General features: G+C 39.6%; 1 protein-coding gene across 13 annotated transcripts in view; it reads left to right on the plus strand.

The window, feature by feature from the left end:
- Window positions 1-17,190, plus strand: part of SMG7 (SMG7 nonsense mediated mRNA decay factor) — a 93,445-nt gene that overhangs the window by 71,479 nt on the left and 4,776 nt on the right. For 4 of the 13 annotated variants that reach the window (XM_059146837.1, XM_059146841.1, XM_059146840.1 and 1 more), the window contains 12 exons: window positions 1,847-2,009; window positions 2,699-2,855; window positions 3,909-3,979; window positions 5,638-5,698; window positions 8,352-8,471; window positions 9,289-9,715; window positions 11,564-11,708; window positions 12,203-12,582; window positions 13,212-13,583; window positions 14,357-14,506; window positions 16,485-16,565; window positions 17,029-17,188. In XM_059146837.1, coding sequence (XP_059002820.1) covers window positions 1,847-2,009; window positions 2,699-2,855; window positions 3,909-3,979; window positions 5,638-5,698; window positions 8,352-8,471; window positions 9,289-9,715; window positions 11,564-11,708; window positions 12,203-12,582; window positions 13,212-13,583; window positions 14,357-14,506; window positions 16,485-16,565; window positions 17,029-17,188 — 2,287 coding nt within the window. The remainder of the gene's footprint in view (window positions 1-1,846; window positions 2,010-2,698; window positions 2,856-3,908; window positions 3,980-5,637; window positions 5,699-8,351; window positions 8,472-9,288; window positions 9,716-11,563; window positions 11,709-12,202; window positions 12,583-13,211; window positions 13,584-14,356; window positions 14,507-16,484; window positions 16,566-17,028; window positions 17,189-17,190) is intronic. The other 9 variants (XM_059146842.1, XM_059146843.1, XM_059146844.1 and 6 more) reach the window with 6 other exon arrangements.

Consider the following 17,190-nt stretch of genomic DNA (forward strand, 5'->3'; position numbering starts at 1 on the left):
CTTGAAGACATCTTTGAGTAACACTGTGTCAGCTCCGATCTGATTTTGTTCCTGATGAGGCGCTTTACTTACTACAGTGTAATCTAAATTTTATGAAGTTACAACGAAACAGTTTCACATTTCCTTACAAAGGTGTGGGTTGTGCCTTCACTAAATACTTATGGAGTACCTCCTGTGTACCATACACTTCTCTGGGCTCTTGGGGACAGAAGGGAGACCAAGACAAAGTCTGTGCTTTCTTGAAATTTTACATTATCATTTACATTACTTAGGATGCACTCATATGATTAATGTTTCTGTACATACACTAGAAAATCCCTTAAAGGGCTGTGTTTGTCTTCTGTTGGGTATTGCCATCTAAAATAAAATGCCAGTGGATTAATAGATACATTTTTCCACAAGGAAAAATGTTTTTTGAAAAATAGAAGCTATAATTCTCATTTTATTCCAGTACGCTATATTTGTGTAAATGGTCAATTTAAAAGGTTGTATGTAGAGATTAAAGGAGAACTTCTGTGGGAGAAGTCTGAAGAAGAGATAGAATTTCAGAATGTTTTGAAGAAAGGAAAGAAAAATGCTTGATGCCTTTGGAAAAGGAAGAAGCATTCTTGATGTATGTACTGGAATGGCAGATGGCAAGGAGGCAGAGAAAGGAGTTTAAGTGGAATTGAATTGTACTTTTCTGCCATGATAATGTAAAAGACCTTGCTAATAGAATCATTAAACTTACTCTGGATATTTCAGGTTCTTTCTGTAAATAGGAAAAAAAATCTTTGGAGCTGGATAAAGGCAGCTGTAAATTTCTCAAGATGGTAGGCTCTCTTGTCATTGCTGGTAGAACTGTAAATAAGGTTATCACCATAAACCAAGTGACAGTGAATTCCCACTTGTATCCATTTCCTAAGAGGGAGGCAGGTTGACTCTTCCCTAGGTTAAGCATATGGTGAAGCGAGGATATCATCTCTAGTAGCTATCAGCTTTTAGGAACTTGTGTTTGAAATATATTTTATGTGGAAATAAACTAAAAGTACTGCAGGTGCTAAGGTAAAAGGGTGACTAAGTTGAGGCTGCCGGCTGAGAGCATGGTCAGTGATTTCTTTCTCATAATAACCTGGTTAGCAGGTTGCTGTGAACAACACACAGTTATTAAGTAAAAGGAATTTGATGATGAAGATCATAGATGTGCTTTCCTAAGATGTAGAAGTTACCTATAATACATTATTTATTGTCTTAGTAGATCATTACCCCATGTTCCAAAGTAGGTTCTTGTTATCTACCCCATTTATAAGTAAGTTTCTTTAAATTTGTCAAGCCTCTGAAAGAGTAAATTTTATGACAAATTTTGGAAGTCATTCTTTATGTATAACTTATATACGTATGACCAACAGTTCAAAATATTTTTCAGTCTTTTAGTTTGAAATTTCCTTTTTACTGTGTACATTTACTTTCTAGTCATTGGTTCCAACTTAATATTTTACTATGTATGCATTTCTTACAAAACTGCTTCTAATGGATTAAGATGTATATGTTTATTGACTGACTCCCAAAACTTTTTTCTCATCATATTAAAAAACACACAGTTTACAAAAGGGAAAAAAAGTATTGTGAAAAACAGCTCAAAGAGCCCTGTGGTGTCTGGGCTAATTCCTTTGAAGGCAGAGAGTCAGCCGGAGAAACATCAAACCACATCAGATTTCGTTAAAATCCTGGGATTAAGGGTGGAGACATTTACTTATCTGTATCTGTTAGTCATGTGACTTTAAATGCAGACCGCCAGTTTAATTCTTGTGAGGAAGGTGGCTCCTGTTCTTGATAATATATGCAGTATTTCTGTCATCTTTTACAGAGGCTGCTATTCCAGAAAGCTTTCAACTCTCAGCAGTTAGTTCACGTCACTGTCATTAACCTGTTTCAACTTCATCACCTTCGTGACTTTAGCAATGAAACGGAGCAGCATAGTTATAGCCAAGATGAGCAGCTGTGTTGGACACAGTTGCTGGCCCTCTTTAGTAAGTATTAAATCATTTAATTTTCTGTGCTGTCTTCTTTGGAAAGCATAATGTTAGGCATTTTCATTATCGTAACAGAGTACTAGTGACATACGAAAATGTGTCCTATATTTCCCAATATTGAATTTGGAGGCCTAAACCCTAAGTTCTATCCTTTTATCTACCCCTATTTCCCTCACCAACTATATCTGTAACTCTTTTTTTAAGATTTTATTTATTTGACACAGAGTGAGCACACAAGCAGGGGGAGCAGCAGAGGGAGAGAGAGAGAGAGAGAAGCAGGAGGGACCCCAATGTGGGGCTCAGTCCCATGACCCTGGGATTATGACCTGATCTGAAGGCAGTCGTTTAACTGACTGAGCCATCCAGGTGCCCTTGTAACATTTTTTTTTTTTTTTAAGATTTTATTTTTAAGTAATTTCTACACCCAGCATGAAGCTCATCCTCACAACCCTGAGATCAAGACTCACATGCTGTAATGACTGAGCCAGCTGGGCACCCTTGTAACATTTTTATCATGTTATCCCTGTAACATTTTTAACATGGGGGGAAAAAATGCCTTTTTAGAAAAAAGCTGTGAGGTATTTGTGTTAAGTAGGATATAGCAGAAGGCTCATAATGGTAGTTTAATTTGGACTGGTACATAGTTTCAAATATCTTATGCTTTCTGAATACATTTTTCCTTTAAGTGTCTTTTCTTGGCATCCTGTGCAAGTGTCCTCTCCAGAACAAGTCTCAGGAGGAATCCTACAATGCCTATCCCCTTCCTGCAGTCAAGGTCTCCATGGACTGGCTGAGACTCAGACCCAGGGTCTTTCAGGAAGCAGTGGTGGATGAAAGACAGTAGTAAGTATCTTAGAATTTCATGTTAGCTTGTGTGCTTTTTTTGTTTGATAGTCCTAGATATGTAGAAACCGCCTCCTAAAACACAACATTTGAACAGTGAAATGCTTGTATTTCCTACCTACTCTCTGAAAATTGAACCAAAGACCTCTTTGTGTGCTTTTTATTTATTTGTTTGAATTTCTCGTGTGAGGCACAATCTTAAGGATTTCTGGCTCTCTGTGGGTTACCCCCCATTCCTGGCTGCCATCGTGGGGAAGAAGCGTTTTTCACGTTCAAAATGAAATTGAAGTAAAACCAGTTTACTTCTTACCTATTACAGTATGCTCCAATTCTCTGTTTAGAAGTTGAAGAGAAGTGATTTTTTTTTTTTTTACTTTTTCCATTATTTTCTGTTTGCCTTAGAGTAATACCCAGTTTAAGTTATGTTTGCTTGTTTTGAGCATAGAAGATTGGAAATTATTTTGGTTCTCACCATTTTCTCTGTAATCTCTACTCAAAATAATTGTGATGTTTCTTAGAAGCTTTTGATTTTATGGTGACAAATGAAAGCTTTCAGTTTACCTTGATATTTTTACAGAATGTGGACTTTTTTGTATCATAAAGAAAAGGCATACTCATCACCCTTGAACAGAGAATGTAATTTGTCTGTGGTGTACCCTACCCTGTCACAGATTAAGAACTAGCAATGGGTTCCATAACTGATAATGTATATGACAGCTTTGAAAACATACTATGTTGTTTCTCTAGACAGTGTGTTCTTAGTGAATATCCATTATCAGTGCTTAACAATTTATTTTCACTAATTATTAAATTAGGAGCCTGGGAAATGCTTTGCCATAATAGGTCTCTGTTATACATCTTTGACCCTTTTTTTGTATCTCTTATCTAGACATCTTTGAAAATAGGTTTTAGGAAATCATATAGCCTTTAAAATGCTGAAGCAAGGGGAAAAAAATACATAAAGTCCAGGCCCTATAAATAACATTGTGATGGCTTATTAGTGTTTTGGTTTCTCTATTTTAAAAAAGTCTGAAATGTCTCTTTAATTTACAGCATTTGGCCCTGGCTAATTTCTCTCCTAAATAGTTTCCATCCCCATGAAGAGGATCTTTCAAGTACTAATGGTAAGGGCTATCTTAATCTTATGTTGTTGACATTGTTCTAAATCACCAATACTAGGCTTAAGGCCAGAGAAAAAACAGGCTCTTGTTGTTAAGTGTTTAACTTAGTGACTTTAAGTTCAGTATCTCAGAAGTGACTTTGAACTCTCTACTCATCATGATTAAGAGGATGGAATTAGAGAGAATGTTCTTAACATTTCTCCCAGTAGCATATTCTCCTATTTAGCTACTTTTGAATAGGAGTCCAAAGAGAACAATACCCTTAAATTCTTTCTTCTTCTTTCCTCCTCATTGTTACTATTTTTTTTTTTAAAGGTGCTAATGGGAACAGTATTATTCCATTAAAGTAATACCTGTTTATTATAGAACATCTGGGACATTGACATATTAAGAACAGGAGTCACCCATGCCTTTCTCATACAAAGATACTTTGTACTTATTCATGTGATAGTGTATTTCTTGGGACATTTTTCTTACATGTATATACACCTGGCCTGTGATTGCTTTCAGATACAGCTTTGCACCGGTTTTTTTTTTTTTTTTTTTTTAAGATTTTATTTATTTATTTGACAGAGATCACAGGTAGGCAGAGAGGCAGGCAGAGAGAGAGGAGGAAGGCGGCTCCCCACTGAGCAGAGAGCCTGATGTAGGGCTCAATCCCAGGACCCTGGGATCACGACCCGAGCCAAAGGCAGAGGCTTTAACCCACTGAGCCACCCAGGTGCCCCTGCACTTGCTTTTTAAAGTTAACATTATATTGTTAGCATTTTCCTTTGCCATTTAAACATGTTTAAAACATGATTTTTACTGGCTGCATAATATTCTGCTCTGTGAATATGCCATCATGATTTTTTTAAATTTTTATTTATTTTTAAGATTTTATTTATCTATTTGAGAGAGAGAGAGCATGAGAGGGAAAAAGGTCAGAGGGAAAAGCAGACTCCCCCTGGAGCTAGGAGCCTAATGTGGGACTCGATCCTGGGACTCCAGGATCATGAACTGAGCCGAAGGCAGTTGCTTAACCAACTGAGCCACCTAGGTAGTCTAGACCATCATGTGGCCTCATTGTCTATTTCCTTTAAAATTTTCCCCCATTATAAATAATTCTGCACTGAACAATCTGTAGGTGACTCCTTTCTGATTATTTTACTCCTGTCAGATCAGTGCTTCTCAAGTGTTAATTTGCAATGAATCACCTGGGATTTTGTTAAAAATGCGGTTTATGATGAATCATAAACTGGTAGGTTTGGGATAGTGCCTAAGTTTCTACATTTCTAGCTCTTGGGTGATGTTGGTGTTGTTTTTCAAAACTGTGAGCAAAACAAGGAGATAATCTAAACAATGAGATTACTGGATCTGAGGCTGTAAAGTGTTAAGGCTGCTAGGGAAGAAAGGTCCCATTGTCTCCATTCCCTTAGGCTTGAGTAGTGGGTAAGGAATAGGGGACAGTGTCAAGGACCCAGAGACGACCTGCAGGGATTTGATACATGAATTCTGCTCTCAGGATTACTATAGAGAAGAGCAGAGAACTCTGAGGATTATAGATAGCATTTTTTTCTGTATAGAAGATTGTCATTTTCTTGATTTAATGAACAACACTGTGCTGAGTAACAGTTCTTAAATTAAAATGTTTACAAATCTTGCTTTCTACCTTTCTGTAGCTACACCACTTCCAGAGGAGTTTGAGTTACAAGGATTCTTGGCTTTGAGACCTTCTTTCAGGTGAGTGGCAGCTCAAGGAGTTTTATTTCAAAACCAGTGATTATAGCATTAAAATGAGAAATCAGGCTTGGGTATAAAAGAACCTTAACCTTTGGTCTATCCCAACTTTGTCTTATTTTCCTAACAGCAACTAAAAGCTTAAGTTTTTTGATACGGAATGGATTTGTATATGTCATGTTTTTACCTGCTGCATAATACACAACTAAGTGCTTTTCCAAATATGGGGGAAAGGAAAGGAAAAGAAAATTGCTTCTCCCGGCAATATTTATACACTGGATTTTTTTTATACTTTATTGAAATTAGAGAAGTCTCAAAAATGGGAACTAAATGTAAACCAAAGGATACTGCTCGACATCTTTCATACCAATAAAGATGGTAAAGCAGTTTGTTTTTATAGTCATTCTCGTCTCTTTTCCTCTGTGTCCATGATCCCATCCCTTCCTGCCTGCTCACCTGTCACCCTCTCTCTGTGTTGTGTTTCTCGTATCTTTTTTTTTTTTTTAAACAACTGGTTACTTTTAGCCTAGTAACATTCAGGTATACGTTGTTCTTTTTCTTTTCTTTTCTTTTTTTTTTTAAGATTTTATTTATTTATTTGTCAGAGAGAGAGAGGGAGAGAAAGCGCGCACAAGCAGGGGGAGCAGCAGGCAGAGCAGGCAGAGGGAGAAGCAGGCTTCCTGCTAAGCAAGGAGCCCGATGCGGGACTCGATCCCAGGACCCTGGATCATGACCTGAGCCAAAGGCAGCTGTTTAACCGACTGAGCCACCCAGGCCTCCCTACCTTGTTCTTTTAAAAAGTAAAATTCACCACCCCATCTTTCTCTGATGTTTCCCTTTGTCTTCATCGTGAGACTTTTTAGAAGGACAGTTAACTGACCCTGCTTCACTCCCAGCCATTTCTCTGCTTCCTGCAACTCTAACTAATAGCGCCTTCCTGGTTACCAGACTCCACTGACTTTAAAATTTTCATCCTATTCAGTTTTCTCTAGCATTGAGTCTGTTTATCCCATTCCTTCATGAAGCCTCCTTTTTCTTAGCTCTACTATCATATTCCATCTCTTTCACTTTCTTCTGTACCACATGCCTCAGAGTAGTATTGTCCAGACTTTTCCCCGCCCCTGCCCTCCCCACCCTCTGCCTTCTTTCTGATGGTCAGATCCATCCTTTTGTCTTGAGCTTTCATCTCTTGGCTAGTAAGTCCAAAATTTTCAGTTCTTTTTTTTGGAGTTTGGACTTCTGTTTTAACAATCTGATCTCCCATATACATTTCAAAGTTTAATATGACCCAAAACGACTCTTGTTTTTCCTATCTGGTCAGCAAAACTTGATCTTTCTATATTTATCTGTGTGCCATTATCCACCTACGTGAACTCTTAAAAAAAAGAAAATCCTATTTCCATTAACCTTTCTCACCAAGTCTTTGTGATTCTGTGTTTAAAATGCCTTTTAGATCCAGCTCCTCCCATTTACTTCCCTTTGGTTCAGGCTTTTATCACTATTAACCTGGAGTATAAAAAGCTTCCCATTCAACCTCCCTACTAAGAGTCCCTCTCCTTCTATAAGTCATTTCTGGCATGCTTCTGTAATTATATTTTAAATATAGACCTGTTAATGTCCCATTACTAATACGAAGACTTCAATTCACTCACCCCCAGTGGTTCCAGTATGTTTTTTAGCTTCATGTGCAAGTGCTAGATATTTCTCAGCCATATTTCCTGCCATCTCCACCCTCCTTTCCCCTAATACGAACATTCTCTACATTCCCTGTGTCCTATTTTTGAGTAATTCTGTTTTTATTCCTACAAGACTTTGTTTATGCTATGCCTGGAAGACTCCATTTTCCTCCTCTGTCCTTCCCTTACCTACCTGTGTGCACTTGCCATTCCTGTCAAAGTCCAACTCCAGTAACACGCCATGAAAGCTTTTCAGAGCTGATCAGAAGGAAGAAGCCCCCCTATTGCCATGCTTATTCTTTGCATCATTTTTATTGTGACACTCATCAAATTGATTCACAGTCTCCTATTTCATCCTTATGACAGAGACGATTTCTCTTTCTCATTTATCTTTGTGTATTCAGCATCTAGCCGACTATCTGGCAGTGCTTAGATGCTTTAAAAAAAAAACAGACTGCCCTTAATGAAGAGAAATCTGAAAAATCCTTATTTTTTTCAGGTTGATTTACCTTCCAAATGTCAATGAGGTTATACTCTATGATACGTATACATTTGCCTGGTTTAGGGTCACCTAAATGCATAATTAACAGTTTGTTAGAATAGGCATGCTCTCGGATCCCTAGCATTTGCAGTGTTCATTTCAAACAGATGACATAGAATGCAACATAAGTGTTAATGAAAACTTTTACAGAAAAAGTATCTTTCCAAATAAAAGATTGTGATTTGTTTGAGCTCCTCATTTAGAAAGTAAAATCTAAATTAAAAGTATGTTAATGTAATGAATTTGCATGTTACCTTTTTTGCTTTGTTTCATTGTCCATAAAATCCTTGGGAGCTCGTATTCAAATGCAGTGGATTACATCAGGTAGCTAGTCTGTATGCAAAAATCTGAAACCATTGCAGTTAAGTGGGTGAACTTGGTTGCCTGGCAAATCTCTTTAGAAATTTAATTTTGTATAATTTGCTTATATCAATTTTAGGAACTTGGATTTTTCTAAAGGCCACCAGGGTATCACAGGAGACAAGGAAGGTCAGCAACGACAAATACGGCAGCAGCGCTTGATCTCTATAGGCAAATGGATTGCCGATAATCAGCCAAGGTATTTCTTACCAGATGCACTTACATACCCTGCATGTGTTTCCCGCTCTGTTTAATGCTACTATAAACTCTTAAGTCAGAATGTTGTTAACACATAAGATTTTGACCCTGTTGATCCTGAGTGTATTCCATTTAATCTCTGTTCTCCCCGTCAAACTGCCTTGTGTAGAGGAATAGGCTTTGTTTCCCCTTGAATCATGAGCTTCTGCTCTAGTTTACAAACATCTGTGTAAATTTAACCAACTGGTAGGTTCATAGGTGGTTTGTGTTGGTGGGGGCAGGGTGGTCAGTGTCGGTCAGGACAGCTCAGAGTCCGATAAGTTTCTAGTACTGTGTGTGTCCTTGGGATCTTCCCAGTTGATTATCACCTTTTTCAAAGTCAGCAACTGTTTCATATTCATTTCTGTCTTCAGGCTCTTGTCACACTGCAGCATTTAAATGGTTGCATGTTTGAATGAACTTAGTCCTTTTGAACTCTAGTTTTTATACCTATAAAATAGGAATTAGGGATTGTCACTGCAAGGGCCTAGTCTAGTGCTTCGTACTTAAGACATGCTCAGTCAATGTAACTGTAATCAGTAGAATACATTAAAAGAGCATGGGAATGTTATGGGAATGCTAAGCGATATTGAGAATCCAAATTTTTCTGAAACTACTTTTTATGTTATATAAAAAGAGTTATGTTATACTGTGATACCCCACTGTCTCCAAGTCTTTGGGACTGAGGATGTACTGACTGTTGGGGCCATATGCAGTTGCAGTGTTAGTGGTTTTTAGGTTTATGGTTTTCATATATGGATTTATTTTTACTTTTTTAGGCTGATTCAGTGTGAAAATGAGGTAGGGAAATTGTTGTTTATCACAGAAATCCCAGAGTTAATACTGGAAGACCCCAGTGAAGCCAAAGAGAACCTCATTCTGCAAGAACCATCCATGGTAGAGTCCCTGGCTGCGGACGGGAACCCAGGACTGAAATCAGTGCTGTCCACGGGCCGTAATCTAAGCAACAACTGTGACCCAGGAGAGAAGCCAATGGTCACCTTCAAAGAGAACATTAAGCCGCGAGAAGTGAACAGAGACCAAGGAAGAAGTTTTCCTCCCAAAGAGGTGAGAAGGGACTATAGCAAAGGAATTACTTTAACTAAGAATGATGGAAAGAAGGACAACAGCAAGAGGAAAACAGAAACCAAGAAATGCACCTTAGAAAAGTTACAGGAAACAGGAAAGCAGAGTGTGGCAGTGCAGGTAAGCTGTATTTGAACTATAACGCAGGTAGAGGAAGACTCACAACAAAAGGCAAGATTTTTCATTTTGTTCCTAAAGCCTTGAGAATTGGCTCTTCTGGAAGCGTGAATGCATTCTTTGAATGCCGAATAGTAAGGTCACGTAAGAGCTATGGTAGGTGGTTACTCCATCAACTCTTCAAAATTGTAATGTGAGTGGAAAAAAAAATCTCAACTTGATGTAACATTTTTGTCAATCCTCTCCAGTTTAAGTGGTTTGAAATGACCAGTTGCAGACCTATTAACCATATGAAGAATTCTATTTTCTTTGGAAAGTGTAACTGCCATTTGTTAATGTTATATGGGGGAAATTTGGGGGTCTTTTAGGCATCCAGTAGAACCAAGGATATATTAAGGCTTATAGTGGTTTTTTTTTTCTCCTTAATTCACTAAGAAATAAAAGATATTCTTGGAAAAAGGTGAGGCTCTTTTTCTTGGCCTTTATACCTGTCCCAGCCAGTAGCATTATGTCATTTCAGCGTCACGCTGACTCATGGGAATTTATAAAGCAAGAATTTAAGTCTCTTGCTGGGGAGAGGTAAACACTGCTCAGTTATTTGTGACTCTGTTTTTCTTAAACCTTTCCAAAGAGATACAGACTATACTACATGTAAACCAAAGGTCTTTGCTCTGTGGTTTCATTAACACCATTAATGTTTGAACAAAGACCTAAGTAGCCATTTGATTTGTTAGCACATTTTGACAAATGTATTTGTTTGCAGTAGGCCTGAGGACCCTTACATTACTGAAGGCTGCTTGCAAATTAATAGTGCCTTCAGTGCAGTGTATTTCACCTCTAGAGTCTTTTTGGGAAACAGAGAAATAACATAATAGTTACATTTTGAGATTAGTAGTAGAGGGAGAAACAGAGAGAAACCTGGTAGAAATCGAGAAAAGGCATGTTGGGAGAGAGGTGCTGGGGAAAAGTGAAGAACAAACCAATGAACGATGAAGCCAAAGGACCAGTGCTGAGACCAGGGATAGACCAGGGATGAAGCCAGTATTTCGTGCCTGCTCTGCCTCGTCCTCTGCAGCCGCCTCCCTACGAGAGCCGGACTGAAACCTCCTTTTTGGCCTCCCTTCCCTCTTAAATCTGCTTCTGATGATTAAAGAAAGCCTGACAGGAGTCAGTGTATCACCACTCTCCGTACCTCATCCGAAGGTCTTCACGAATGTCACCTGCTTTCCTTCATTTTACTCATTCTGAGCAACACGTATGACATCGTATTCTCTGTAGCTCCTTGTGTAGGACCTCAGGGCCTGTTCCTTACTGCTGAAAGTAGTTCTAAAGGGGTGTCCGCATGGAGGGTGGGGTGCCTGACTGGTATGCTTAAGGCTGTCCAGAAGAAATTAAACTGAGGCCCAAAGTATGTCCCCTGTGGGTTGATAGTCATCGTTATTAAGTCATAATTTATATATGTTGTTGAATGAATTCAAGTGCAGAGGTCCCTAGGGCCCATAATAGGTGGCTTGAGATTATAGGCAAGTTTTTACCCTGCTGGCAAGACATTTCTCATTTGTAAAACAAATGAGTTCTCAGGTCCTTTCCGTGTTTCGTATTTTTATGATTTTGTGAAAGGAAAATAATTAGACTAGTAAAACTAAGCCTTATATCTTTTATTGACAAATAACCTATTTTGATTTTTCCCATTTTTAACTTAGGTGAATTTAAATACCTTCATAGGCTTCTTTTTTTTTTTTTTTTTTTTTTTTTGGACATAGTGGGTTTTGAATACTTTCTTAGAGTGGGTGCTTCTTTCTGACACATTTGTGTTTCAGATTATTATAATGTTGCTTCTATTGGTCATAGGTAAAATCCCAGACAGAACTAAGAAAGACTCCAGTGTCTGAAGCCAGGAAAACACCTGTAACTCAAACCCCAAGTCAAGCAAGTAACTCCCAGTTCATCCCCATTCATCACCCTGGAGCCTTCCCTCCTCTTCCCAGCCGGCCAGGTAAATACACATTTTATACTTTGTTCTACTTAATCTCATCTGTGTGTGAGTTTCTGCTCATTAATCAAGTAATTCATACTCTACTGGAGTTAGAATTACTAAACCATAATGTTAAAAGGTAGAAGGAAGTTCTCCTTTCTCTAATGCTTATGAAGTTATTTTTGAGCCATTTCTCTAGTTTATTTACAAGTGCATGATTTTACCATGAAAGAATTCCCATCACTAACTCTAGCATTTAGGAGACCACCTTTAAAGTACTCCAGTTGCCTCAGTGGGTAGAAGTAGCAGCCCCCACTACTCTAATTTAATTCTTGAAATCAAGTTAAAGATTGATGTTTGATCAGTCTCACTTGCTGGTCGATCCTTGTTCTTGTATAATTTATTAGAGGACCTCTTCTCTACCCTACCCCATGTCCCCTTCAGATGACTTATTTTTGCGTTTCTTTTGCTAAATGCCTTTAGAACTAAAGCTGCTGTGTTCTTCTATTTTGAAGGGTTCCCGCCCCCCACATATGTTATTCCCCCTCCTGTGGCATTTTCTATGGGCTCAGGTTACACCTTCCCAGCTGGTGTTTCTGTCCCAGGAACCTTTCTTCAGCCTACAGCTCACTCTCCAGCAGGAAACCAGGTGCAAGCTGGGAAACAGTCCCACATTCCTTACAGCCAGCAACGGCCCTCTGGACCAGGGCCAATGAACCAGGGACCTCAACAACCACAGCCACCTTCCCAGCAACCCCTTACATCTCTACCAGCTCAGCCAACAGCACAGTCTACAAACCAGTTGCAGGTTCAAGCTCTAGCTCAGCAACAATCCCCCACAAAAGCTGTGCCGGCTTTGGGGAAAAGCCCTCCTCACCACTCTGGATTCCAGCAGGTAAGTTAGAGTGGCGGGTACTGTGCAGCTGAAATAAGGAGGGAAGACTGAAGTTATACAGTGTTCGGTTAATTAGAAATACTGGTTAAGCTTTCAGATGTTTTTGCTGTGTAAGGATTACGGAAATGCAAAAATATTCCTCTTGCTGTTTAGGAAAGTTCAAATGTTTTCCTTTCTCTTGTAAAGGAGACTAGATCTTAAGTACCGTTCTTTGCTGCTACTTGTCAGCTTTGTAGAAAAGGACTTTGTGTAAATAATTCTCTCCTATTTGAACAAAAACTGCAGAAGGGAAATAGAATTGTAATCTTGGTGAGGTGTTAAGGATAGGATGCCATTCTTAAAAATGGCAGCTTGAGGCAGGAAGGGGGAAAACACACACACACACACACACACACACACACACACACACTCATTTGTTCATTAACATCATGAGTGATTGAATTGAAAGAGAACATGAGTTCAGTGCCCCACATGTGTTCCCAGAAAGCTCTGTGTATTGAAAAACCTAAAGGGTAAAGGACTGCTGAGTTTTGTTGGTTGTAAGACCCCTCATGTTGATTCTGTGATGTCCTGAGTACTGAATGTAACATTGCATTTTATCCTCTTGATGACAAGCATCTCTTTTTCAGTATCAACAGGCAGATGCCTCCAAACAGCTGTGGAATCCCCCTCAGGTTCAAGGCCCATTAGGGAAAATCATGCCTGTGAAACAGTCCTACTACCTTCAGTCCCAAGACCCCATAAAACTGTTTGAGCCGTCATTGCAACCTCCTGTAATGCAGCAGCAGCCTCTAGAGAAAAAAATGAAGCCTTTTCCCATGGAGCCATATAACCATAATCCCTCAGAAGTCAAGGTCCCAGAATTCTACTGGGATTCTTCTTACAGCATGGCTGATAACAGAGCTGTAATGGCCCAGCAAGCAAATATGGACCGCAGGGGCAAACGGTCACCAGGAGTCTTCCGTCCCGAGCAGGATCCTGTGCCCAGGATGCCGTTTGAGGTGTGTGTCCTTTCCTGTCGCCAGACACAACAGAACTAGGTCTGGGGCTGCATATTTTGACTTTCTCAAGTAGGCATTTATAAAGGCCGCTCTGATTCATGAGCGCTCTAGCGAGCTGCTGAGTAACTGCTGTGGCTCTTGGTCACCCCCTCACAATTGCACAGTGATTTGATCTGGGGGAGTGGAAGAATTCCGTTACTGTTGTGGACCTGTGATGGTCTGGCAGAGAGATGGTGCAGAAGTCTCTAACACAGCACGTTAGAGAATTCTGAAACAAAGCTCCTCTCAGTTGGGCTGAATCATCTAAGTTTAAAAATAGGTTTACTGCGTATTTAAACAAATTGCTTTCTGAGAGGAACAAAGTCAGCCAGTTATCTTTGATAGTGGAGTTCCCCTTCCTTTCTCTCTTAATTCATGAGAAACAGGTGTGTTTGTAATTTTCAAGAGAGAATGTAATTTTCAAAAGAGCTGTTTCTCTGTTAGCCCAAGATAGGCTAATCCCCTTGCTCCGCCGCATTGGTTTACTCACAAGTCTCGTTAACCTTTTATGTTCTCCGTGTTTGGCCGTGATTTATGCTTCTTTTGTCTTGATCTTTTGCACCGTGCTCCTTGTGTCACTGTACTTTTACTTCAGAGCCTTTTCTTCCTTGCATAGTACTGTCTGCTGTAATTCTCCTTGACCTGAGTTGCTTCTGTGCCCTAAACCATGCTACTACTCCTTTGTGCTTTTGTCATCCCTTACTGCATCTCACTGTGATCCTTTCTGTCACTAGGACCCCAAGGGCTCCCCTCTGCTTCCTCCGGACCTGTTAAAGAGTCTGGCTGCCTTGGAGGAAGAGGAAGAGCTGATTTTTTCTAACCCTCCTGATCTTTACCCAGCTTTGCTGGGGCCTCTCGCCTCTCTTCCTGGACGGAGCCTCTTTGTATGTATTTGACGTAATTCTCCTTGCTCTAACCCCAGCTTCTTTCCTGAGATTTTGGAGTCCTTGGAATAGATGCTTTCTTTTTTTCTGGAGCTTTTCTTTTTTTACCAAATTGTACCATTTGTTTCCTTACTGCCCAGACTAACCTTCAAACAGTAGTAGAACATGGGAAAACATCTTGGACTCCATAGCTGTAAATTTCAGAGTCACAGCTTTGTCGTATGTGTTATCCAGAAGCATCCTTCAGGGCAGGTCACACAGGGTGCAGTGCTGGCAAATTAACTTACTTTTTAGGTGGCACTTCCATCTAAACCCAGGAATTTCAAGGGTCATTTGATACTGCTTAGGAGCAGGGAGATTTTTCCTCATGTACTCAAAATATGAAATGAAATATGTTCTAGATTTTTTAGTGACATTATTGAATGGTATGTGGCTCTTTTCTGTTTGGTTAACTGAGAGCCCTGATCTAAATTCAGAGCAAGATTCATAAACAGAATGAGTAAAAATGAAGAGAATTCTATTTATAAACATTGTTGGAGTGACATAGATATGTTAATACAGAGATAAATAACTAGAATGGTATGAAATAAAGTCTGAAGTATTGATTAGTGGTATCTTAAAAATAGCCCTCTAGAAATTACTCTGCATTTCGAAGAATGGCATTCTATATTGTCAATATTTATATTCTATTTTGCTGAGCTGGGGGAATATGAGAAGCATATGCTATGAAGTTTTCCCCTCCCTTTACTCCATCTTAACAAAACATGAAGCAGTTCTGACTACTACTTTTTTGCTGTTTTTTGTGAGGCAAGAAAACAGTCGTAAGATTAAAATATTAATTTTAGTATTAGGAGAAATACAATTGTATGGCTCTCATAACAGAAGCTGCCATCCCTGGCACTTGAAGTTCCTGTAAGAATTTGCCTGGGTGAGTGGCCAGAGAGACCTCCTACTTTTCCCCCCAAGTTAGAGAAATAAAAGATCCCTTAGAAACTTCATCACCTACAAGAGTACAGTGTCAGCACCTCAGGGTTGTGGAAAGCCTAACTGCGAAACTGTTGGCTCCATGTGTTTGCCTTTCTTGATGTTTCTCTGCTGGTGTGGCTTGAGGGCCGGGGGCAGTGCCTCTCTCCAGTCCTTTCCTACCCCCTTACTTCCTACTCCGCTTGTCCCTCCACCACTCAGCGTGGAGCTGATGGTGGAACAAGTGTGCCTGGAGGGGTAGTGTTTTAGAGTTTGGGGTTTTTTTTCATGTTCACACACACACACACACACACAAACCTTAACTATAATCCTTTCTGTATTTAACATCATTAATGATATAATGTGTGTGAAAGTGCCTTGCATGTACGAGGTGTATAGTAAATGCTTTGTTGATCAACTGTTCAGTGACAGTGAGCATCAGAGATTCAGCTTTTTTTCCTGGTAATTTTCTTAGGGCCAGTAAATGTATATTCAACTTCAGGAACTATTTTAATATGTACCACAAATAGATCTGCTTAGGAACCATGTTGACAAACCCAGTTCAGTTGTCAAAATGTATTTGAAAGGCTTTAAGTCATTACTGTGAGTGTTTTAAAATTGGGGGATGGGGGGGACACAGACTGCCAGCTCAACTCAGCATCTTGTTTTGAGAGTATTTTAAATGCAACTCTTGATAAGTGTATTCCCGAAGGTTCCTGCTAATAAACACTCAGAACTAGCATTTTGCCGGGTCCCTGGTCCCTGCCTGGGTATCTGTGCTAGATGAGAAGTGTTCATCCAGGAGCATTGTGTCCGACTTGCCTGTGGCACCTGCAGTTAGCTGGTGTCGTGGTATTAGTGTAGTTCACGTCTTTGAAGCCTTACATTTGTACATGATGGGTACGTACAAGTATGCTTAAATGGTGGTCTTCTGCTAGATTGTTTAGTACCTTAAGATTAATATTAAGCAAATGGAAGGCATAATTTAACTACCTTTTTTTCCGGGACTGTGAAGAAATCCTTGTTGGAGAAGCCCTCGGAGCTCATGTCCCATTCCTCTTCTTTCTTGTCCCTCACCGGATTTTCTCTCAATCAGGTGGGTAGATGGTGCTTTTATAGTAGGCTAGTTTATCCTTTCCCATTCTATTTCTGTCCCCCTATTTTTCTCTTCCTTTCTCTTCCATGTTTTGGAGTCTTCCAGACATTTTATTTTATCCTCTGTCCCTCCCATTTGGGTATATGAGATACTTGTATGTTTTCAGTTTGAACCCTTGAACTTCTCATTAATCCAGAAATCCTTAGGGCTCTTTTGTCCAGCCAAGTGAACTTTTCATACTTTAAATCTGGGTGGTTTACATAGATTGAGGGAAAGCAAATTAGGGGAAAATGAATTTAACAGGAAAACCAGAAGCAGCGGAGATAAAAGCCTTCAAGATTTGTCTTGTTAAGAAAAGCTCAATCCACTTAAGATGCTTAAGCATCCGAGAACATAAACATGACATTTTCTGAAATCTGTTTCATTGGAGTGAGTTTATAACTTGGTTGTCATTGTCTTCCAGGAAAGATACCCAAATAACAGCGTGTTCAATGAGGTATATGGGAAAAACCTGACAACCAGCTCCAAAACAGAACTTAATCCTTCGCTGGCCCCCCAGGAGACATCACTGTACTCCCTCTTCGAAGGGACCCCCTGGTCTCCATCACTTCCTGCCAGTTCAGGT

Source organism: Mustela lutreola, chromosome 14 (assembly GCF_030435805.1).
Source record: "Mustela lutreola isolate mMusLut2 chromosome 14, mMusLut2.pri, whole genome shotgun sequence".
In the NCBI taxonomy this organism is placed as follows: domain Eukaryota; kingdom Metazoa; phylum Chordata; class Mammalia; order Carnivora; family Mustelidae; genus Mustela; species Mustela lutreola.